Source organism: Narcine bancroftii, chromosome 4, assembly GCF_036971445.1.
Source record: "Narcine bancroftii isolate sNarBan1 chromosome 4, sNarBan1.hap1, whole genome shotgun sequence".
Classification (NCBI taxonomy): domain Eukaryota; kingdom Metazoa; phylum Chordata; class Chondrichthyes; order Torpediniformes; family Narcinidae; genus Narcine; species Narcine bancroftii.
The window spans coordinates 27,389,727-27,414,468 of NC_091472.1; the positions used below are offsets into that span (position 1 = coordinate 27,389,727).

A 24,742-nucleotide genomic window follows, 5' to 3' on the forward strand; every position below is an offset into this window, starting at 1 on the left:
AACCCCTGACCCTGTAACCCTCCTTTTTCCATCTATGTGCCCTAAATGCCCTAATTTTTCAGCCTCCACCACCATCCCTGGAAAGGCATTCCAAGCACCCACAAGACTGCATTAAAAAAAAAACTTACCCTAAACTTCCCTCCCTTCACTTTGTTCTCATGTCTCTAGTGTTTGCTATTCCTGACCTGGCTGTCCACCTCTCATAATCTTGTAGACCTCTTGAACTCAATTCCACTTATTAATGAAGCATAGCATCCCATAGGTCTTCTTAACTTTCCTATCAATCTGTGCAGCAACCTTGGACCCCAAGGTTCATCTGCACTCTTAAGTAACCAATCATTTATCCTGCACTCAGCTTTCTAGTTTGTCCTTCCAAAATGCATCAACTCACACTTTTCCGGATTGAACTCCGTCTGCCACTTTTCTACCCAACTCTGCATCCTGTCTATATCCTTTCATAGCCTTCAACAACCTTCAGCTCCATCCACAACTCCTCCAACCTTTGTATCATTGGAAAACTTACTGACCCATCCTTCTGCCTCTTCATCCAGGTCATTTATAAAGATCACAAAAGGCAGGGGTCCCTGTGGCCCTCCACTAGTCATTAACCTCCAGGAAGAATTCGCTTCTTCACTATTACAATCTACTTTCTACCTGCAAGCCGATTTTTTATCCAGGCAGACAAGTTTCCATGGATCCCATGCCTCAAGACTTTTTGAACGAGCGTTTCATGGAGGAATCTTGTCAAATGCCTTACTTAATCTAAGTAGACCATATCTACCACCCTACACATCAATTCTTCTGTTATCTTTTCCAAAAAAACTCAATTGGGCTCGTGAGGCACAACCTTCCTTTGAAAAAGCCACGCTGACTATCCTTGAGTAGACTGCACTTCTCCAAATGATCATAGATTCTATCCTTAAGAATCTTCTCCAATAGTTTGCACACCACTGACATAGACTCACTGGTTTATAATTCCCAGGATTCTCCCTATTACCATTTTTAAACAAGGGGAGCATATTTGCCTTTCTCCAATCCTCTGACACTTCCCCTGTGGCCAAAGATCATAGCTACTGCCTTATCTATCTCTTTTCCCACTTCCCACACAACCTGGAGTAAATCACATCTGGCCCTGGGGACTTATCAATCTTGATGTTTTTAAGAAGATCCAACACTTCCTTAATCTCCACATTGTCCACCACACAAGCCTGTTCTATTATGACCTCACCCTGATCAGGGTCCTTTTCTCTTGTGAATACTGAAGCAAAGTATTCATTTAGGACCTCCCCAACCTCCTCTGCCTCCAGGCACATGTTGCCTCCTTTATTCTTCAGTGGCCCAACCTTCATTCTTGTCATCCTTCTGTTGAGGTGCACCTGTGAGGAGGATACCTTGTTTTCGATTAGTATTCTTGGTGAAGAAGTCAAGGATCCAGTTGCAGAGTGGGGTGCAGAGACCCAGGTTTTAGAGCTTGTTGACTAGAACTGAGGGTATGGTGGTGTTGAAAGCTGAGCTGCAGTCGATGATGTATGTGTTAATTAGTCTAAGTGATCCAATTAATTAATGCTGATGCAGTATTTTTGCAGTTGCAATTACTCACATTTCATCAAACCCTAATTTTGGGACCATGAACTAATACCTTCATGACTCTTAAAATGTAATTTTAATAAGGTATTGTGACAGAGTATATATATATATCTTTCTTCTTTGGCTTGGCTTCACGGACGAAAATTTATGGAGGGGTAATGTCCACGTCAGCTGCAGGCTCGTTTGTGGCTGACAAGTCCGATGCGGGACAGGCAGACACGGTTGCAGCGGTTGCAAGGGAAAATTGGTTGGTTGGGGTTGGGTGTTGGGTTTTTCCTCCTTTGTCTTTTGTCAGTGAGGTGGGCTCTGCGATCTTCTTCAAAGGAGGTTGCTGCCCGCCGAACCGTGAGGTGCCAAGATGCACGGTTTGAGGCGATATCAGCCCACTGGCGGTGGTCAATGTGGCAGGCACCAAGAGATTTCTTTAGGCAGTCCTTGTACCTCTTCTTTGGTGCACCTCTGTCACGGTGGCCAGTGGAGAGCTCACCATATAACACCATCTTGGGATATATATCTATATAGATATAAATATATATCTATATATATATAGATATATATCTATCTATCTATATATAGATATATATATATATATATATATATATATATATATGTTTTTGGGAGATACGTTGGGAAAGGTTTGTTAGAGTAGATCACATAGAAACACTTTAAAACAGATCTTATTTAAAATACTGGAGCTCTGCCCCATGGTAGATGTATCAGCTCCAGAGCTTTTGCAAGAGCTTTTGAAGAGTGCTCAAGAGAATTCACTAAGGGATCGTTGTTTGCTAAAGGGAACAGATGAAAGAGCATGCCGGAGCAGCTGCTGTCTGTGAGAGAACTTGCTGTTCTGAGAGGGTCATGTGGCTTTGCAAGCAGAGAGAGTCAAACAGGCTTTTCTCTTACACACACACACACACACACACACACACACACACATATCAGTTGTTCAGTGTTACAGCCAGTGGACAGCAGCTTGGACTGGAACAGGTCAAACTGGCAAGCTTCTGTAAAACCCAATTGAAAGATGGCCTGGTCAAAGCCCTTGTGGTTCATACAAGAGGACAGGACTGGCTGGCTAATGTTTCATTTGGAATAAGAAAAGAGAAAGGAACTCTGTGGTGACCTGAAAGAAAGAGGTTATCATCTGGAGAACCCTGAAGGGGAAAGTTTAATTAGCAAGACATTGAAGTGGCTGATTAAAAAGGAACAACAAATCTCTCTGAAAACTGACAAGAACCTTCCTGAGCGGTAAACATTTATCTTTCAAGCACCAAAGCCTGGTGAACTTTATAAATGTTAAATTCTGTGCACAGTATATGAATTGCCTGCAACCAGTGAACTTGGAGGAATGAGAAGTGAGATTGAACTGTGAACCAAAGAACTTTTCTGAACTTACACACACATTACATACACGTGCGCTTAGAATTAGAAGGGGGTTAAGTTAGGTTAAGTAAGTCAATAGAGATAAGATAACATTTGATCCTGTTTTCATGTTTAAAGATAATTAAAAGGAACTTTTGTCTTGGTGAATATCTATTGCCGCTGGGTTTTGGGGTCCTCTGGGCTCATAACAGTATAGTTAGCTCTGATGATCTTTTCTCTGATTTCCCACTTTCCCACTTGCGTTTTGTTAACAGTTTGAAAATCTTGCCTCTGCACTAGTTTGATAGGGTAATTGCTGAGTACATCTCAGAACTGGGACAGACAGCACATTACATTAAAGACAGATTTAAAATCAATTCCAGTGCACTGAAATACATGGAAATGTACGACTAGTTTTGAGGGTCTGTCGGAAGAATCTTTGCATCTGGGCTGGTTGTAAGCATTTGTGTTGATATAAATTTGTTCCTGGAGCATCCTTTTGTCTCAAAACTGTTGAACTAATACATTTAGAATATCTTGGCACATTAACTGAACAAAATCTATGACTAAACTGGAATGCAGATAATTTGAATTGTTCAACGCTTGTGTTATTTCACAGCCTTAGTTGTTCACAGTTAATTTCTTTTTCAATTCATTCACTTAATAAGTTTGCATTTGTCTTGCAATGATCTCCACAATAAATCCTCATGACTATTTGTCTAATGAATCAGAGGGGATAATAGAGCAACCCAGTTGTATGACTTACTGCTATGATATATTCCATTTAAGATGTAATACATACATAGTGGACAACAGTATAGATCACAAGGGTAGATGGGGCATAGAGTCTGAGCAAAGTTCATTGGATTCCCTCTTCTGTGCCTGGGGGAGGAAGGGTTAGGTCTGGAAACCACTGAAAAGTCTGTTCTAATTCAACGAGAAAAATCTGCAGTTCCTCAGGTCGATTGCCACAACAGACGTGTACTGGAGAAACTCAACAGGTTTCACAGCATCCATTGGAAGTAAAAGGCAACTGACTTTTCAGGCCTGAGCCCTTCGTCTGGAAACTCTGAAATGTTGGTTACCTTTTACTTCCTGCGTAACCGGTTGAGTTTCTCTCGCACATTGGGTATGGCAGAAGTCTGCTCCAGATGTTCAATTCTTCAAGAAAGGCCTATAGAACCCTTAAATTTATGATCTTTTGCACCTTGATCTCTTGTGATCATTCTGCAAATAGAGCCTTCTTATTTTTATTATCAAAAACCAGTCTATGTTAAGGGCAGCTTGATGCTGACCTTGCTGTTGTTCCAGTCGGCTTGCAGAATTCCAAAATTAAATTAACTGACTTGAATCATAGAGCAAGATCAATTTGCAGTGCCACAAGAGCAGCAAGTATATGGAGTATATGTGGAGTATATATGGAGTATGTGGAGTATATGTGGAGTATATATGGAGTATGTGGAGTATATGTGGAGTATATATGAAGTATATGGAGTATATGGTTATGTTGCTGCTAAAGCCCAACTACCAAGGTAGATATCTTGAAAGTCAATGTAAGCAGAAAATATTCCAAGAGACTTGAACAAGCAAATTGTTCACAATTTGTATGGAAGGCCATGGAAGCAGCAATTGTGTAAATCCACAATTCTCAGACATATAGTGTTGGTGTAATTCACTGGCGCCTCACAGTTTGGCGGGCAGCAACCTCCTTTGAAGAAGACCGCAGAGCCCACCTCACTGACAAAAGGCAAAGGAGGAAAAACCCAACACCCAACCCCAACCAACCAATTTTCCCTTGCAACCGCTGCAATCGTGTCTGCCTGTCCCGCATCGGACTTGTCAGCCACAAACGAGCCTGCAGCTGACGTGGACTTTTTTACCCCCTCCATAAATCTTCGTCCGCAAAGCCAAGCCAAAGAATTCACTGGGTGGTTGACACCAGATATGTTTGAAGAACATGCGAATTTTGAATAGACCAGCCATGTTCTCACTGAATAGATTGGAAATGTTGCTCCTTTTAGCCATGGCTTTGAGTTCTTGACATGTTTTGAACAAGAAAAGGAGGATTTTGATTTTGGTCAATAATATAGTGTGTGCAAGAAAACAAGTTTGATGGGTTACAAGAGCAGCAAGTCTGAACACAGGCTCATTCAACAGTGATGTTTATTCACTTATGTTGAGAAATCACAACATGAATAAAAGACACACACATACGCACGCACACACTCCGTCTGTCTGTCTCGCTCGCCAGATTGTACGATACACTCGCATCAGATGTAACGATTCTCACAACCACCTGCGGAAAGATATATTTACAGTGAAGTAAAAATTACTAAACCCACCACCTCTTGATGCAGTGCAGGCACAGCTCTTAACTAAACTAAGGACAGTGATTTCTAGACACACGATACTACAGCTCCCAGCTCTTTGTCTGCGCACACCTCACCAATGACTCTCCAGCACCGCTCATGGCGCACAAGCTCAGAATCAGAATGTATTGTCATGAACAAGTCACAAAATTTGTTGTTTTGTGGTAGCTTCACAGTGCGAACATTCATAAAAAGCACTTTACCAAAATGATGAAATAGTGCACAAAAAGTGAAAGTAAATGTGAGGAGTGCAAACACACTTTTAATAGCTTACAATCAATGGCTGGTAGGAACCAGAGTCCTCAGGTGAATCTGAGGTAAGGCAGGAAGACCAGGGTTTATATTGGGGTAGGTGAGGGTGGAGCCGGGGGACGATACATAGACAGTGAATTCCAGTTCACTGCAGTAAGGCAGTGTCTATTGTTCATTGATCAATCAGAAACCTGATGGCAGCGGGGAAGAAGCTGTCCTTGTGCCACTGAGTGCTTGTCTTTAGGATCCTGCACCTTTTCCGATGGTTGCAGAGTGAAGAGGGCTTGGCCTGGGTGGTGGGAGTCTTTAAGGATAGAGGCTGATTTCTTAAGACACTGCTTCTTGTAGCCGCCCTCAATGGAGTGAAATCTGGTACCTGGTGTGGAATTTAGTTTCGTACCAGAAGAGAAAACCCTCGTGGTGGGTTTTATGGTGCCATGGGTTGGAGATTCTGGCCCAGGTATTGATTAGGTAATTAAAGGGGCCAATGGTCAGGTATGTGCTGACTTGTGGGCAGGGCTTGACCTTGATGTTGCAGCTGGAAAGATTTACATGAGCCTCCACAATCTATATTCTGGCAGAGTGGTCATATGATCCACCACAATCCACACTACATATGGGATATACACATTATACATTGGTCCTAGGCTCCATCAGCCATGATAGCAATAATCTAGGAAATTTAGAACCCTATATCTTTGGCAACTGGTCTACGATTTAAAATTCCAAAATTCATTCTTGTTATTGCATTTTTTTCACCAACCCGTTGTCCAAGAGTGAAACAGCCACTGTAGAATATGGTGCTGCCATTTTCTCCCCTTTTCTTTCTTTCCAGGGTTTATTCCAGTGTGCAGCTTGGGCCTTTCTCAAGTCGGCAGAATGAACTTCGGGAATGATGTTGCTACCCTCAAGTATTTCACTATCTGTGGTCTGCAGGAAGGATATGAACCCTTTGCAGTGAACATGAATAGGGATATCACAATATGGTTTAGCAAGAGGCTGCCTCAGTTTGTCGCTGTGCCAGCAAACCACGAGCACATTGAGGTAAGGATTAATGATGGACTCCATCATTCCTAAGAAATTTGCACGAGGTATTCATGAAATTCATTTCTGAAAGACCAGGATCTAATATGTAGCCTCTACCTTCTTGTCCTACACTCCCCAACCAGTGAAATCAATTTTCTCTATCAATCCAGAAACATCCTCTCAAATTCAATGGTTCAAGAAAGCACTCGCTCCCACTTTATTAAAAACAAATTGAAGTGGGTAAAATCCGCTCATGTGGCCAATGATGCTAATGTCCTGTGAACACCTCATGAATCAAAGTAATGCCGGTTGAGGGAAATGTGCAAATGTCACTTCCATGTCCCGTTATGATAAATATTTTATAGTCATTCCCATGCTTACAGGTTCTAAGGTTATTTAAATAAAATGCAAGTCCAAATATTTGTGACCTGGTATTTGAAAGGTCAGCTTCAAGTGAAATGTTTCTATGTCATTTTCTATGCGACAGAAGGATCGTGTCGATCCAAGGATCTTGTTATATGTTATTTTTTATTCAGTTCCTTTAAATTAAAGTCAAAAGCAGAGATACATTTGCAAACTCTTCTGTTCATATATGCACTAGGTGACAAAAATTGATGGCACAGTTGATAGCTCACCTTGCTTGAAGGTCATACAAAGGTCATTTGGCTCTCAGAACAGCAGCACAGACATTGTTTTCTACCGACTGAGTATGCCCATTGAATGTGCGGAGGTATTTTCCAAAATGCCCATTGGAGGTCTGGCAAATACCAATATCCTACCGCAGAAAAATGAAACTGAAGATTACGATGCCGATTCTGATTTTGAAGTTTTAATGAAAACAGCACATGGGCATCTGGCTTCAACCACATTAGAGAAAGAGAAAGAAAGTGCCAAGGCGGAATTCAATAACCATAAAGACTATAGTCAGGAAAAGCCTTCTCGCCTGAAACAGAGGTGAGTGGCAGTTTTGGTTCTCACTGTTTATGGTTTATGACTCGTATATGTTTATGTATTGTCTTCTCATTTTTGACTGTTTTCAAGGAGTTGTAGAGAAAGACTTGCTCTCCACTGTGTCTTGTGCAGTTCTTTCAGGTTGAGGCTGCCTTGTTTCCTACCCAGTTCTGTGCATTCTGGGGTGGTGACGAGACCATGATGCTCAGATGGGGCTGGGAGTGCTAATGGGATGGCCAAGTGCAAACTTTGGTGTGTAGCTTCCATTGAATGGACTCAAGATCCTCAATGCCAAGCAGAAGACTCCTCCATTTTGGGCAGCTACTGTTCCAGGGGTTATATTAGAGTAGAATCAACTTCAATGTGATTGTGCCAGTAAATACAAAGCCAATGAAATACAATTAGCATCAAAACAGAATTAAAAAAAAGGGCAATACAAGTAACTACATGCAAATAGCTATTTTTCAAGAGGGCCCTGAAAATATCTGTGCATCGTTTTCTTTCTCCACGTAGTAATTTCTGGCTGTGAAGCACTTTGCTCTGCCAGACCTTAAGTAGCGCACTTCAAGATTGGGTATTATATGAACAAAAAGTTGGTACTATTTTGCATTCAACTTGGCAGTGTTCCACAATTAAACCTTTTTGGCTTGATTTGGGTAATTTATTAAAATGAATAACTGGAGTAAAATTCCCACATTATTTTCACTGGGAGATGGTAGAGGGATTAAAACTAAATTAAAACTGAATATGTATCAAGTAAAATTTGTTCAAATTGTTTTGGCAATAGCTAGAAAATGTACTGCTATAACTTGGAAGTCAGATATTGATTTGGGAATGACAGATGGCATGCAAAAGTTTGGAGTTGTATTCCACCTGAGAAAATTACTTACAATTTAAGAGATAAATATCATACATTTTGGAAAATATAGACCCAATATTTACAAACTATTGGTATTAAAATTTAAATGAATCTTGAATATTTCTCTTGTAGGTCTCTATAAATATTTATATATGTAAAGGTATTGAAAAATGAAGTGCTCCTTTTGTGGTTTTCTTGTCCCTTTTCGTTTACTTCTCTTTTAATTTATTTTAGTTTGTAGGGGGCTGAGGGAGAGGAGGTGAAAATTGTTTGAAATATTGTAGTACGTTTGCTAAATGGTTAAATTTTAAATAAAGTTTTTTAAAAATAAACATTCGGTATTATAAGACCAACTTGCATACAAAGTGATTATTTCAGTTGGGAGCGATAGAAAGATGACGATGCAATGAAGAACAGTGTTCTGCCTCCCCTGTGGATGAAGCCCTTTAGTTCACTACTCCCTCCGATATATCCTTGTTGCTCCTAAGCTCGGCACCATTTTATTCAGGCATATACATGTTTTTCAAAGTTCCTGAGGAAGAGCTGGTGCATTTCTCCAGCACATTTGTGTATTGCATTCGGCCTCAGCATCTGAAAATGTTGTTCTTTAACTCAGTTCAATGTTCTTTCCTCTGGCAGTAGTTTCTCTCCCTCTGGATGTATTTCTATTCTGCGATGAGTTGGATCCTCATGTTCTTTTCTCAGGGTAGAGGAGTCAAGAACTAGAGAGCATAGGTTTAAGGTGAGAGGGGAAAGATGTAGAAGGAACCTGAGGAGCATATTTTTCCACACAAAGGGTGGTGGATATGGAATGAGCTGCTTGAGGAAGCTGTAGAGACGGGTACAATCATGACATTTAACCGACATTTAGACAGACGCTTGCAGAGGAAAGAGTTAGAGTAAATATTGACCAAATGCAACCTCATGGGACTTGCTCAGTTAGCAATCCTAGGGGCTGGGCCAGCGCTGCCACTGGGCCAACTAGACAGCTGCCTAGGTCGCAGACCTCAGCGGGGATGCTGTTGACGAGAGATTCCAACAGGTCTGGCACCTCTGCGTCATGAATGATGTAGTTCTGACCAATGCGCTATAAGCACCTATGTTAGTCTGGTAAGGCGGAGGGAGCTAGTGTCACGGCACATGTTGAACATCACATCAGGTATTGCCCCCACTGTTCAGCCTGGTCAATACCACTCCTGTGCTCAGCCCTGCCTAGGCTGCAAAATTGCCTGGCCCTGGCTCTGCCTGGGGGCAAGGATGATCAGGGCCAAAGGATTCTATGGCATTTTCTGACTTTTGTAACAATTACACCCAATTGACTTCCAACCCCCAAACGTCTTTGAACATTGAGAGGAAACTGGAGCACTTGAAGGAAACCCACGCAGACCCCGGGAAGAATGTACAAACTCCTTATGGACAGTGCCAGATTTGAATCCCAGTTGCTGATTGTTGATGTTGTAATAGCATTGCTCTAACTGCTGCTCCGTGACATCTTATTGGATGTCCTGGATAAAATGATCCTTGGCTTGGGTTATAGATTCCACTCTAGAGAGTGAAAATCTCTTTATCTTATTAATGCCCCATTTGGAGTCCATGGGAATTGACATAGAAACATAGAAAATAGGTGCAGGAGTAGGCCATTTGGCCCTTCAAGCCTATACCACCATTCAATATGATCATGGCTGATCAGTACCTGGTTCCTGCCTTCTCCCCATGCCCCTTGGTCCCCTTAGCCACAAAGGCCAAATCTAACCTACTCCTGAATATTGACAAGGAACCGGCCTCAACTACTTCCTGTGGCAAAGAATTCCACAGATCCACCACTCTCTGAGAGAAGAAAATTTTCCTCATCTCAGCCCTAAAAAAGTTCCCCCTTATCCTTAAACTATGGCCCCTGGTTCTGGTTTTTCCCAGCATTGGAAACAACCTTCCTGCATCTAGTCTGTCTAAATCCTTAAGAATTTTAAATGTTTCTATAAGATCCCCCCTCAATCTTCTAAATTCCAGAGAATACAAGACTAATCTATCCATCCTTACTTTATATGCGAGTCCCTCCATCCCCGGTATCAGCCTAGTGAACCTTCTCTGCACCCCCTCCAAGGCAAGGATGTCCTTCCTCAGATAAGGCAACCAAAACTGCACTCAGTACTCCAGGTGTGGTCTCACCAAGGCCCTGTACAGCTGCAGCAGGATCTCCCTACTCCTGGACTCAAATGCTCTCGCTATGAACGCCAACATACCATTCGCCCTCCTCACCGCCTGCTGCACCTGCACGGCCACTTTCAACGACTGATGCACAGCAACACCCAAGTCTCGCTGCATCTCCCCTTTTCCTAAACAGATACCATTTAAATAATAATCCTCTTTCCTGTTCTTACCTCCAAAGTGGAGATGAGACCTGGGGTAGATTTGCCATGATCATAGTGAATAGTGGAGGAGGCTCGAGGCGCAGGATGGCCAACTCGGATTTTCGTTTGTTCTTTCATTCTTAAACCAAGTGGTGAAGTTATCCAGATTATGGGTGATGAGCGTCAATGCTGTGTTTTCAAGATAAAATGCACAAGATATCAGACATTAAAGAAACAGCAAATAATTGAGTATTTACTGACCATCTTGGATACAAAGCCACTTTTCCTATTGTGAGGTCTGTAACATTTTCAAGGTGAAAAATCTGTCAAAAGACAACATTTCAACATTTCTTTTTTCTGTATTATTTTTCATTGAGTTTTGGTAATACATTGGTTTTGGTCACCTAGCTACAAGAAAGATACCAATTGGATTGAAAGAGTGCAGTGAGCATTTACAAGGATGAAACCAGGGCTTGAAGAGCTGCGTTATAGGAAAAGGTTAGGTTGGGACTTTATTTCTTGGAGGATCTGAAAATGAGGAAGATTTGATAGTGGTATACAACATTATGAGAGGTACAGGTAATGTAAATGCAGGCAGGCTTTTCCATTGAGGTTAGGTGAGACAAGAACTTGAAGACATGGGTTGAAGATGAATGGTGAAATGTTTCAGGGGAACATTATAAGTGTAACTTCTTCCCTCAGAGGGTGCTGAGGGAGTGGAACGAGCTGCCAGTTGAGGTGGCGGATGTGGGATCAATTTCAACATTTAAGAGAAATTTGGGTAGTTCTATGTAGGGGAGAGCTGTGGTCTGGGTGCAGGTTGTTGGGACTAGACAGAGTAAATAGTCTAGTGAGGACTAGATGGTCTGAAGGGCCTGTTTCTGTGCTGTGGTGTTCTATGGTTCTACATCAGTTGCTATTACTGGAGTAAATATGCATATTGTTTGTTCCTTCTGGATGCGTAACTCCCAGGTAAAACACCCAGGATTTTATTTGAAATAATTATAGAAAAGATGAAAACAGTTTTACAATGTGTTAATTTTTGCAATTTCCAATCATTGGTATCAAACTGTGCTAGATTTGTACAGCATCCTTGAAATGCACATGCTCAATGGTAATTTCATCTGTACCAGACCTCCCAGTGATCTGTGTTTGATTCTGATCTTCGCGTTGCCCATGTGGAGTTCTCCCTATGACTGTTTTGCTTACCTTGGCTGCTCCATTTCCCCCACATCCAATAGAAGTGCTGGTTGTTCAGTGAATTTACTGCAAGTTGCCCCCAGTGCAGGTGAGTCTTTGGAGAAAGGGTGTGATGTTAATGGACATGTGTTAGAAAATATAGTATGGGGAATCAGTGGGATAGCATTGCTGCTCTGAGAATGAGCATGGACCTGATGTGACAAATAGTCTCCTCCTATGTCAGAACAAAATATGAGAACTGAGTCTCACACCTTAGTATTAATGACTTGGAAATGTCCAACCCATAATATTGGTCACAAGAACCAGTGTGTTAAAGCATTCTGTAAGTGAGCTTCTCATCCACAGGTGTGGATAGAATCGTGATCACAGTGAGGGGAATCTTCAGCCTGCTGATGCCTCCAAAGAAGGAATCTTCACATTTGTGGGCTGTCATGTGCAGAGATTAAAGGAATGTGATGTGCAGAATTGTTGAACTGACTGATGGCAGTGGGAATATTACTGCAGAATGTTGTTAAAAATTACGTTCCCTTTCTCAACACATTATGCAGTAAGCAGTCTGTTGTTTGGCACATGGCAGGCTCGTCAAGATATCATTCGTCTGGGGACCCTTCGTCTTCTGTCTGTGCCCCCTTCAACTGGTTGGCGTTAACACCACCCCTTCTTTCCCCGTTACTTTTCCTGTAGCATGCACATGCACTCTCTCTCTCTCTTTTTAATTTCTATCTCCCCTTTTCCCTCTGTCTCCTTTCACAGAACCAAAATCAATTCTCACCTTTCCTCTGACCATGTCCAATTTATACCTTTTGACTGTTGGTCTGGACTCCTCCACCTCCCATTCTTCAGTCTTTATTTAGATACCTTTCTGTTCTTTGCTTATTCCTTGAAGAAGGGCTAAGGACCGAAACATCAGTAATATATCTTTACCTCCTATGGATGCTGTGAGACTGGCTGAGGTCCTCCAGCATTTACTGTCTGTTTTTACTACTATCACAATGTTTCAACCTGATATCAGACCGGGTGCTTCCCAAACACTGAGCAAACAAGCTCAGAAGGTCAGGTTGTGTCCATGGGTTAGAAATGGTTCATCATGGTCTCGATCCAAAAGGCTGATTGACCATTCTAACCATGGATGCTGCCTGATCCACTGAGATTCTCCACAACACATTGTTTGCTAGAGATTCCAGCGTCTCCAGTCTTTGGTGCTGTGGTGGAACATGGTATTGTGGGCACATTCCCTACTAAGCTGGGCAGGCTGGCCCCCCCCCCCCCCAAGACTCCTAATAAAGGCCAAGAGCCCTAGTCTCCTCCCTCATACCTGCCCTTAGACTTGAGCCAGCAGCTGGCTGAGGCATGCTTGGATCTTTAGATCAATAAAGCCTTTGGCCCTTCATGTCTGTGAGTGCTCATTGATCACACTACAATTGTTTGATCTAATATTTTAAGCACCATGGACAAGGCAATTCAGTTGGAGAAGCTGAAGATCGACCCAAAAGATACAGAGGCCTCCGTGAAATGCAACATGAATGCCTACATGAGGCGCCGTGAAATCACAGCAGACAGTGATGAGTACGATCTATTATTCACAGTGGTAGGCCATTGTGCGTACCAACTGATCCGCGATTGCATCGGGTATGAAGAGGCGATGGCCCTGCTCCAGCAACAATATGGAGCGCCAAGGAATGCCATGTACGCCTGCTTCCAGCTTGGCTCCCGACGCCAAGGGCCGGGTGAGTCAGTCGATGAGTTCGTGTGGGCCATGCGGGTGCTGTGATGAGACTGCAGGTGCCAAGGAATTACTTCCTTCCCATTGCTGGGTGATCAGACTACCCATCATACTTCAAACGTGACCCCACCAACAACTTGCATAAAGTTGCGTCTGATCTGTTTGTTGTCTCGAATGTGCGTTTCTGATCGTGATAATAAGTTTATTCTCATACATATTACAGAATGTACATTCGCATTGAAATTTTAGTTGCTGCAGCTGAATGAGTCATTGTAAAGAAAAATTATAACAATAACCCAATTAAATTAAATTAAAAAACAATAAATATTCACACATCCTGTCAACCCCTGGTAAACTTTTATCCTGTTCCTCACTATTTATTTTTCTCCACCTTAAATCAATTGTCCTCTCTCACCTATTTGTGCCACCAGATTTTTCTCCCCTTTTCAGTGGAAAGCAGCTGTTCCAAATCAAATTTGCCGTTTCTCCTCATTTAAATGTATACATTCAGATTCTAAGGCCTAGAAGTTGTAGTGTGCCCAAATGGGTGAATTATATGTATAGACAGAAAGTTTTTAAAAAAAGCTGCAGTTGCTTGAATCTGGACTAAAATTGGAATGCTGAAGGAGGTTTGTTGGGATCAAGCAGTATCTGTGGAGGCATAGAGTTGAGAGTTGATGCTTTGGGTTGAGATGGCATCAGTCTTGCTGGTAGGTTAGTTACTGTACATAGGGCTGCTCCCTGGTGATGGTTGGGTATCACATTCCTAAACAAACATCTTTAACCCAGGTCTGATGTGGGCTCTGTGAGAGATGACCAGTGATCTCCTTTGGTGATCAACATTGGTGTGAGTCGTCAGTCGAATAGCAAGCTGGCTTACTGAAGAAGACCAGCCTTCAGTGAAACTGGGGAGTGTGGTGTAACACTAAGGGTGGGACATCGAGCAGGCCGATGACATCACAGGGTGGGACTTCTGCATCTTGGAGAGAGAGAGAGAGAGAGGCTCAGGACTAGCAGGGAGGAGCCTGCGCATGTAGATATTCACTCAGTGTAAGCAAGCTAAGAACGCGACTCCAGGCTCAAGGTCATTTTTATAACGAGCGTGTCTGAACCCAACACGACATGGTGTCAGAAGTGGAGCTTTGAGCCACAGAGAGGACAGGCTGTGAAAGAATAAAAGTGAAAGAGACGAGCTAAGATAGAGGACAGGCCTGAACATGTAGAGGCCCCCCGATTGGGATTGGCGGCTCCTCCAATGGCGACTTTCACAGAAAACCTTCAACTTCTCAAAGCCATGGGAGTGGGAGAAGTGGATAAGAAGATTTGAGCGCTTCAGACTGGCAAGTAATTTAAATCATTCCTCTGAAGCTGACCAAGTGAATATGCTGGTATACTGCATGGGGGAATGAGGCTGACGACGTGCTATGGGGCCGAGACTTAACGGGCGTTCAGCGGCAGCAGTACAATGCAGTACAGAGAGGGTTCAAATATTATTTTGTGCCTAAGAAGAACATAATTTACAAATGGGCAAAATTTAATAAGAGAGTGGAGCAGCCTGCAGAAACAGTAGACGCCTTCATTCTAGCATTCTGGCAGAGAACTGTGAATATGGGGATCTGCACGACGAGCTTTTATGGGACAGACTAGCAGTGGGAAGCACAACCAACAGGACTGTGGAGATTCGTCACTGTCGGATAGGATGCAGCTCGTCAAAGACCTCACCCTCATGAAAGCAGTCAGAGGCAATAAAGCAGCAGGAAACTGACTTGCGAGAAATGTGTGCAAACAAACTAGCAGTAGGCACAGTACAACTTAGAAGACAGCGGAAGTTTAAAGGCAAAGGAAAGATGCCAAGGCAGCAAAAAGATAAAACAATGCCGCAGAGCGAAGTAAAGCACAAGGCTTGCCCCAAGTGCGAAAAACGACCGTTCCACTCAGCATTTCAATGCCCAGCCAGGAGTGCAGAATGCCTCAACTGCAGCGAACAAGGACACCTCCGAAAAGTCTGTAGGTCGATCCGCATGGTGAATAAGGCAGGGAGGATGTGGACGGATTGTTCCTTACAGAAATAGCATCTGGCAAGGAACCTTGGATGGCTGAATTAATGTAGGAATCAGCAAAATGACCTTCAAAATCGATAGGGGGCCGATGTTACAGCCATTCCCGAGCAAATGTTTAAAAGAATTATAGCTGGAGACAGCAAGCGAGGAAGAGCACAGAAGCCACTCCAGAGTCCGGAGGGAGTGAAATTGACGATCCTGGGATTGGCGAAAGAAACGTTCTCATACAGAGCAAGGAGCACCACTGAAGAAGTGGTTGTGGTGCAAGACTTGCAAGCGGTGCTGCTGAGCAGACCAGCTTTGGTGAGACTCAAGCTAGTGGTCGGAGTGGATGCCCTAGACCAGGAGACGGTCAGGAAGGCATACCCCAAACTTTGCAATAGACTTGGGCTAGTACAGAAGCCATATATCATTAAAATAATGCCTGATGTGAAATCATTCTCACTGAAAGTACCTGGAAGGATTCCATTGCTGCTTATGGGCAAAGTGAAGAGAGAGCTTTAAAGAGAGAAGCTTGGAGTCATGAGGCTTGTAGAGGAACCTACGTAGTGGTGTTATGGCATGGTGGTAGCATCGAAAAAGAATAAACAAGATGTTCATATTTGTGTGGACTTGACACCCTTGTATGGATCTTTGGTGCACTGTTAGCCAGAATCAGACACACACAAAGATAAAGACTGTACAACAGGCTTTAATCCACAAAGACTTCCATAGAGCCTGGTTGTCTGTGGCTGCAGCAACTCTGAGTGAGGCCTCGGGAGGCCGGCGCAGGCTTATACCCCAGAGGGTGATTTACACCCGACTGGGTGGGGCTTGATCTATTCAGGCCGACTGATTGACAGCCGGCCAGGTGTTGTCCTGTCCCCTTACACTCCTGCAGGTACAGAGGTTGACCCTGCAGTAGGCCGGAGGTGTACCACCACAGGATCAGTGTACTGAGAAAAGTTTATATTTCCTTTGGTGGATCAAACCCTAGGTATGCTCAGCTCTCTACATGACATTTATCACACCATCCGGGCCTTACTATTACAACCACCTCTCCTTTGGTATCTACTCTGCACCTGAACACTCCAAAACAGAATGGTGACTGAGGCCTAAAGAAGTTGTCTGCTGCATGGACGATATCCTCATTTGGGGTCCACGAAGGACCAACACGATGCGAGGGTCCATGTAGTCCTAGAATGTGCAGAAAAGGCAGGGGTCACAGGGGTGTGAGTTTGGAAGAAGGCAGGTGAAATTTCTGGGGTATATCATCTCAGCAGATGGCATGAGACAAGACCCAGACAAGACGAGAGCTGTGCAGGACATGAAGGAGCCAACAAACATTAGTGAGCTCAGAAGTTTCCTCAGTATGGTAAACCAACTAGGGAAGTTCATACCAAACCTGGCTGAAAAGGACAAACCACTGAGAGACCTGTTGTCCAAGCAAAAGCAGTGGAGCTGAGGACATGAGCAACAGAGGCGAGAGTAACCTCAAGCGAGAGCTATCATCCACACCAGTACTTCAGTTGTATGATCCAAATAGGCAACTGAGAATATCAGCTGACACTTCATCATATGGACTGGGAGCAGAATGACTACAGGAGGATGGAGACAATTGGTCACCAGTTACTTATGCTTCCAGATCACTAACAGAAACAGAGCAACGATATGCATTGGCACTGACTTGGGCTTGTGAGAGGTTCATCAATTTTATTTTGGGACTACATTTCAAGTTGGAGATGGACCACAATCCACTTGTGAGTCTGCTAGGTGGCAAGCGCTGGATTCACTGCCGCCACGTATACAGAGGTTCAGGATGAGGCTGATGAAATACTCATACACAATCTCACACACACTTGGGAAGAACCTCATAACTGCAGATACACTCTCTCACTCCCCACTTCAAGACGGAACCACGAGTGCTGACAAAGACCTCACGGAGGACACCAATATTTATGTTGAGACGGTGATGGAAATCCTCCCAACGAGCGACAGAGCTCCGAGAGTAACTATGCGCTGACAATGTGTGCGCACAGGTCATGAAATAATGCATTGGAGGCTGGACAGACAGAAACCAGTACAAGGACCAATCAAACATGACTGGCAAGAGAGGGCCGTTCTGAGTGTACACAATGGGCTACTCCTGCATTGTACCAGAATAGTTATTCCGGCTAATATGCGGAATGAGGCACTCGAGATATTACACGAGGGCCACCAGGGGTTTGTAAAGTTTTGGGAAATGTGACAGTCAAACATTGTGGTGGCCAGGTCTGAGTAATCAAATAAGTGAGATTGCCTTGAGGTGCAGAGAGTGCATCCAGGAAAGAGAACCACAGATGCTGAGTAAACTCCCTGACAGTCCATGGCAAAAACTTGGCGTGGATTTATTCACTCTTGGAGAGAACACATACTTATTAGTGTTCGATTATTTCTCAAGGTTCATACAAATAAGCCCAACTCAGCCCAACACGAGCTACCAATGTAATCGTTCACTTAAAATTGATGTTTGCATGGCCTGGCATTCCAGAGACTTAGTAAGCGACAACTGTCCACAATTCTCTGGACAAAATATAAAAGTCTTCGCAGCAGATTACGGATTCAAGCATGTGACCAGTAGCCCTAAGAATCCACAAAGCAAAGGCAAGGCAGAGTGAGCAGTACAAACAGTGAAGAACCTGCTCAAGAAGGCAAAAGACTCTTACCGTGCATTGTTGGTGTACAGAGCCATACCACTGACCAACAGCTACAGTCCAGCTCAGTTGTGAATGGGACGTCACCTTCACACGACTCTACCGACCCTTCCAGAGAAGTTGGAGCTGGAACTCCCAGGCCTGCTACAACTTCAGAATGAGGAGATGGAGAAGAGGTGTTCAGATGCAAAGTGGTATAACAAGAGACACAGAGCGAGCAACCTGGAAAAGCTGGCATCAGGAGATGAGGTGTGCATTTCTGATGCAAGAGAGCAAGGTACAGTAACTTCTGTGGACCAAAGCCCATGGTCGTACATGGTTAGTGGATCACAAGGGACATTGAGACAGAATCGACAACATCTCGTTCCCATAACAGAGTCTCCAGGTGAAAAGCAACGAGAACGGGCCGGAAATGAACACTCCTGCATAGGCAGGTCCAGAGACTCTGCTGACTGAAATACAGAGTTCGCCTGGCATTATAAGAATGAGATCAGACTGAGAAGTAAAGAGACCACTGAGATTTAATCTGTAGAGAGTGTAAAACACTCAGAGTCAAGAAAGACTTGTGTATTGTAAATGTTTTTTGTGTAATTGTCCCTGAATGCATAAAGGTAAAGCCACAGAAAAGGGGACTTCGAACGCAAATTAAGGGGGATGTGGTGAAACACTATTGGCGGGACATCGAGTGGGCCGATGATGTTACAGGGCAGGACTTCTGCATCTTGGAGAGAGAGAGAGGCTCAGGACTAGCAGGGAAAAGCTTGCGCATGCAGATATTCACTAAGTGTATGGTAAAATAACGCAAGCTAAGAATGAGACTCCAGGTCATTTTTATAATGAGCATGTCTGAACCCAACATGAAAGGGACCTGGAATAGGTGATAGAGTTTTGTGTGAGAGGAAGGTCAGACTGTGGGGATTTATTGATCAGAGTTTCAGCATAGGGATGATTGGTTGAGATGGGGTGTGCTGGTGGGGGGGGGGGGGGGCGAATGGAAAGTGAAGCTGAATATAAAATATAAGTGTAGAATTTATTTGGGTTTGCACTTAATCCAGGTCAACACAATGAAAATCTCCTCTTCCCAAAAGTGTCACATTGCTGGCTCCTTGGGCAAGTGCCTCATTTTCTCCATTTTATTCTTTACACGACTGATGAATTCCCAGAGTGTTTGAAACTTCATGAAAATGTTCATTATCACATTTTACAGAGTAACGAGAACGTCTTCAAGAGATGACCCAAATGTTTCTCAAGTGTGGAGTACAATGTGAAAGTCTGCGATCATCATGAATGAAGTAAAAACAAATGTTGGAGAAACTTGGCAGATCGAAGGGCTCAAACCTGAGGCGATGGCTTTATATCTTTAGCTTTGCTACATAAAATGCACTGTTTTTTTAGAAACTTTATTTAAGATTTCCAAATTACATAAAAATAATAATAAAATAAACTAAACTAAAACAATATAAACCCACCCCACCCTCCCTCCCACCTCAGCACGCCCTGAAAGGGAACAAAATAAACCATATAGCAATCAACTACAGGTACACGATCCTTTATCTGGACAACTAAAATCCAGAAAGCTCCAAAATCCAGTAAGTTGGAAGAGAGGTGGCCGGGCGGCCGGCTGGCGCGTGGGGGAGGAGGCCGAAGGACTGGCACTTGGGGGAGGCAGCTGGGCAGCAAAGGGACCGGCGGTTGGGGGAGACAGCCAGGCGACTGGAAGGGGGTGGGCGTGGATACGGCAGCAAAATTCGGGTGGGCTTTCAGAAATCCGGAGAAATCCGGAAAAATCCGAAATTCAGAACACACTGTTCCCCAAGGGTTCTAGATAAAGGATCGTGTACCTGTACAAAATAAACTATATAATGTCTTTAGATATTTCTAAACTCTCCAAATAAGGTGACCACATTTGAACAAACAAAGAATAATTATCATGCAAATTATAAATGACTTTTTCCATTTAAATACAAGATCTCAATTCATTGTGCCAACAATTCAAATTTACTTCTACATCATCTTTCCAAGTAATCGCAATACACTTCCGTCCTACTACTAATGTTAAATGGACAAAAGCTATCTGAAACTTGTCCAACCCCACACCAGTCAGTGAAACAACAAAAAAAAAATTCTGGATCTAATGGCAATTTAATCCTAAATAACTTTTCAAAAAATACCTAATTTTTTTCCCAAAATGGTTGGACTTTATCACAAAGCCAAACTGCATGTAAAAATGTTCCAGTATATAGTCCACATCTAAAACATAAATCTGAATGACTAAATCCATATTTTCTCAGTTTCTCAGGGGTCAAATACAACTGATGTAAAAAATTATAATAATAAACCAAACTATATCTTACATTAAGTAATTTAGTCCCCCCATCCTGGCACATCACTTCCCAATATAAAATACACTGTTTGACCTGCTGAGCATCTCCAGTGTGTTTTTTTTGCTCCTCGAAAACACTTGGCAGAAATGTATTTTTGTTAATTTGTGTGATTACCCGAGTTATTTGTCTATCACTTCTGTCAGTTTCTTCATTGAATTTTGATAGTCCGTCCATTGCTGTATGAATTTATTAATTCATCGCTCCATTAACTCAATTATTCATTGCTCTTTCTCTTAGCGCGGGGATTCATAAATTCACTGGTGCCCACTCCAGTGTTTAATTTGCAGTTGTCCATTGAAATGCTATTGGTTTGTTTTTCTAGTTCCCACGCTCTATGAAGTTATTTATGAAGTAATGCCAATTACTCCAGTACTTTATTCATTCGGAGGATATTTAGATACACACAGTAATCATTTTCATTATTGTTGGAATCTTCTATGGTGCGAGTGGCTTTCTATCAAATACTCACCCTTCGCAGCTGTGTCCAGGTTGTAACTGTGACACTTGGCACTCTTCTACTCAACGCTAATTATTCTGACCATTGGATATCCGAAGTACCACCATCATCTACTGCCATCTCTTTATATGTTTAAAATTTTAAATTTAGACATACCTCATGGTAAAATATTACACCTTTCCTTGTGAAATGGAGAAAATTAGGCCCTTGTCCAAGGAGTCAGCATTTTGGACACTTCTGGGAAGATGAAATTTTCACTGCGTGCCCTTTCAGCCCACAAGCCAGTGTCATTTGCCTCTTCTCATTTAAGCAACTGTAAATATGTGCGACCGTTTTGAGGGCAGACTCATGTAAAGCTTGGACAACCTCATGAAAATTGTCGAGTGAGAGAAGTCATAAACACTGAGTACGCCCTGCTTGTCAGACAACAATTTACGAGTTCAATTTCCATTTAATCTCACAGATTCTGCATTAATTCTTCCACACAGCTACAGACTGGGAGGGATTCACAGGGACCAACTAATGTACCAATCTGCATGTCTCTGGGAAGTGGGAGGAAGGGGGAACATGTGAAGATCATAGAGCAGCCAAGGACGGAATTGAACACAGTTTACAGGAACTGGGCTGCCCCACTGAGCCAATTGTTATGTAATTTGCAGAATTCTTCGGACATTCTGTGGCATCAGCTGGTGGGAAAGCAAGAAGTGGGGACCAAAAAAAATTCAACCCCCCCCCTCCCCAAAACAGGGCACCCACCTGCAGTTCTCAGGGGAGCAGACTTCTTTGGGGGTCTGTCTGTTTACAGCAAGGGGATTGCAGCTTAGGCACAACTAATGGTGAGTTGCACTGAGTCGTCAGACTGGCACCCAACTTCGATCTGGCCCAGCCCCTCACATCCAATAACAGTTTACGTCAGAAATTTCAGTCAAACTCTGTATTAGAGAACGGTACCTGTGATTAAATAATGTTTGTTCCACAAGCAGCATACTTTCTGCAGACAACAGGTTAAAATAGCTGGGTTCATGCAGACTGCCTCCAAGTACAGACAGTTATTTGCTGCACATAATGCAGGGCCCTGAATATGAGTGCACCTTTCTTTTGTGCCATTGTATGATCACCAGCATTGTGTCAAGCAGATTTGTTCCTACATCCCTGAGCTGCCTTCATAGTTTTGTGTTGTGCCCGTCTCTTTTCTCTCAGAATGAATAGCAGCTGAATTGGAGAACTATACCTGGCCGGAGACTCCCCTCAGCAGCCAAGCGTTTCGAAGCTTGATCATGGTCACCTTTATGTGATGACTGAAGACTTTCTGATCTCAATCACCTCATTGCAGGACTTCCTCAATGGACAAGGCTCTTCTGCTTCAGTGAGCTTTGCTGGTGATTTCTTTAAATATTGACACCATCTCTCCCCACAGGAGAAACATAAGGCTTGCTCTGATATGGCAAGGTACAAGGGCAAAGTAATAAATATTTGCCACAAGGGTGTAACCAACCAGCTCCCTTTGACGTTTGATAGCTTTCCCTTTGCTGGATCATCCATCATTCAAACACAAAAGTCTGCAGATGCTGTAATTGCAGTAAAAAAAAACACAAATGCTGGAGAAGCTCAGCAGGTCTTGCAGTGTCGTCATTATATTTCTGGGTATGACCATTGACCAGAAAGCAGAGATGTGATCAACTGCGAGTCATATGATCTTGCTCTGTGGACACCCATAACACACAGCGCCAAAGTGGAGGAGGCATTCTTATTAAGATTAGTTGGCTTTTCAAAGAGGCTCCAGAAAAGTTTACTGCTTTAACAAAAATGCATCTTCTTTCCAGATTTATGTTGAAGAGAACTAAACCTGATTATAACTTAACACACTCTTCAACACGACTTACAGAAGAGGTGCTAGCGGATGATAGAGATGATTATGACTTCCTGATGCAGACAACAACAGTAAGTGATCTGTAATGGCCACAAAAGGATTATGCTTTAAGTTAATACTTGATGTATGTTTTAATATATTAGAACCAGTTTTCATGTACATAGCTAAATGGAAAACAAAACCATCTGGATTCTATTCATTTGTCAACTGTTGCTCAGTCTTGATAGATTGATACTATTTCATGAGAAATAATATTGAAAAATATTTAATTTTTAATTTTCCATTTCTTCTCTGGTGACTTGGTGGAAAAATGCTTTTCCTTCCACTTAAAGTAGAAATCAAGTTAAAAATCAGCGATGCGCTCACATTGTTTGATTTGCAATTTTATGGGTCAAATTTATAATGGTTTGCATCGACAAGTAATTGTTGATCTTTTTAAATTAAATTTGAAGTTTCATTTACATCACGGTAGAAGGCCATTTAAACCCATGCTGCCCAGTGACACCCAAATCAACTTACAAGTCCATACATCTTGGAGGGTGGGAGGAAACTAGAGCACACGGGGAAAACCCACGCAGACATGGGGAGAACGAACCAATTCCTTGCAGACAGTGCGGGATTTGACCCCGGGTAGCTGGTGCAGAAATAGCACTGGATAATGAGTTTGCCATTTAGGACTCCACAAGATGACGTGACATCACCTCAGCAAAGGCTTAGTGGTCTGAGTGACTGTGAGAAATAGCAAGATGGCAGATATTCGTCATTCTCCAGCACAGGGCTGCTAATTGAATTTAAAAAAAAATTAGACCACGAGCCCATGCTGCCAAAATATCCCAATTAACTTAACATTTTGAAGGATGGGAGGAAGCCCATAGAAATGGGGAGAGCGTACAAACTCCTCACAGTATTCTTTCTGTCAGTGATCAGTGCGTTCCTTATTAGTAATTCCAAGAACAGGAGCAGCCTGTGACCTTGATTCCCCTGAAGTGAAGCACTGTAGATGCTGGAATAGTTGAAATTAAAAGACTGCTGGAAGCACTCGACAGGTCAGACAGCATTAGTGGAGAGAGTAACTTGGGCAGACCAAAGGATTCCCGGTGGATGCATGCAACTGCCATGATCTGACATGGGCTTAAGTTGATGGCAGCAGCTTCTTGCTGACTGTCTCTGCCCTATCGCCTCAGTGGACTTCTCTTGGAACCCAACAGGGCAGCGCAGTTTCTGTAGGTTTCCCAGCTCTCTGAATGAGAAGCCTACCAACTGAGCCTGTGGTGGACAAAACCTGGTGCAAGTATGGGAGTCCCTATTCAAATGAATTTGAATCTTCTCCATGTAGACTAGGACACATCCACAGAATGCTCTGCTGTGGATGGCATTCAATCAATTCAGAACCAAGATTGATGAAGTTTTGGATATTCAGGAATTCAATGGATGTCGAGATAGCACAAGAAAATGGAATTGAGAGGAGTGTCATGGAGATAAATTTAAATTTAAAATTAGACATACAGACATAACACACCCTTTCACCCCACAAGCCTGTGTCACCCAATCACACCCAATGTTTGAAAAGTGGGAGGAAACCGGAGCCCCTGGGGAAAACACACACAGACACGGAGAGAAGG

At 43.0% G+C, this 24,742-nt stretch overlaps 1 protein-coding gene across 1 annotated transcript in view; it reads left to right on the forward strand.

The window, feature by feature from the left end:
- Nucleotides 1-24,742, forward strand: part of ryr2a (ryanodine receptor 2a (cardiac)) — a 612,110-nt gene that overhangs the window by 227,160 nt on the left and 360,208 nt on the right. The window contains exons 29-31 of the mRNA XM_069936123.1: nt 6,406-6,614; nt 7,198-7,550; nt 23,074-23,191. Coding sequence (XP_069792224.1) covers nt 6,406-6,614; nt 7,198-7,550; nt 23,074-23,191 — 680 coding nt within the window. The remainder of the gene's footprint in view (nt 1-6,405; nt 6,615-7,197; nt 7,551-23,073; nt 23,192-24,742) is intronic.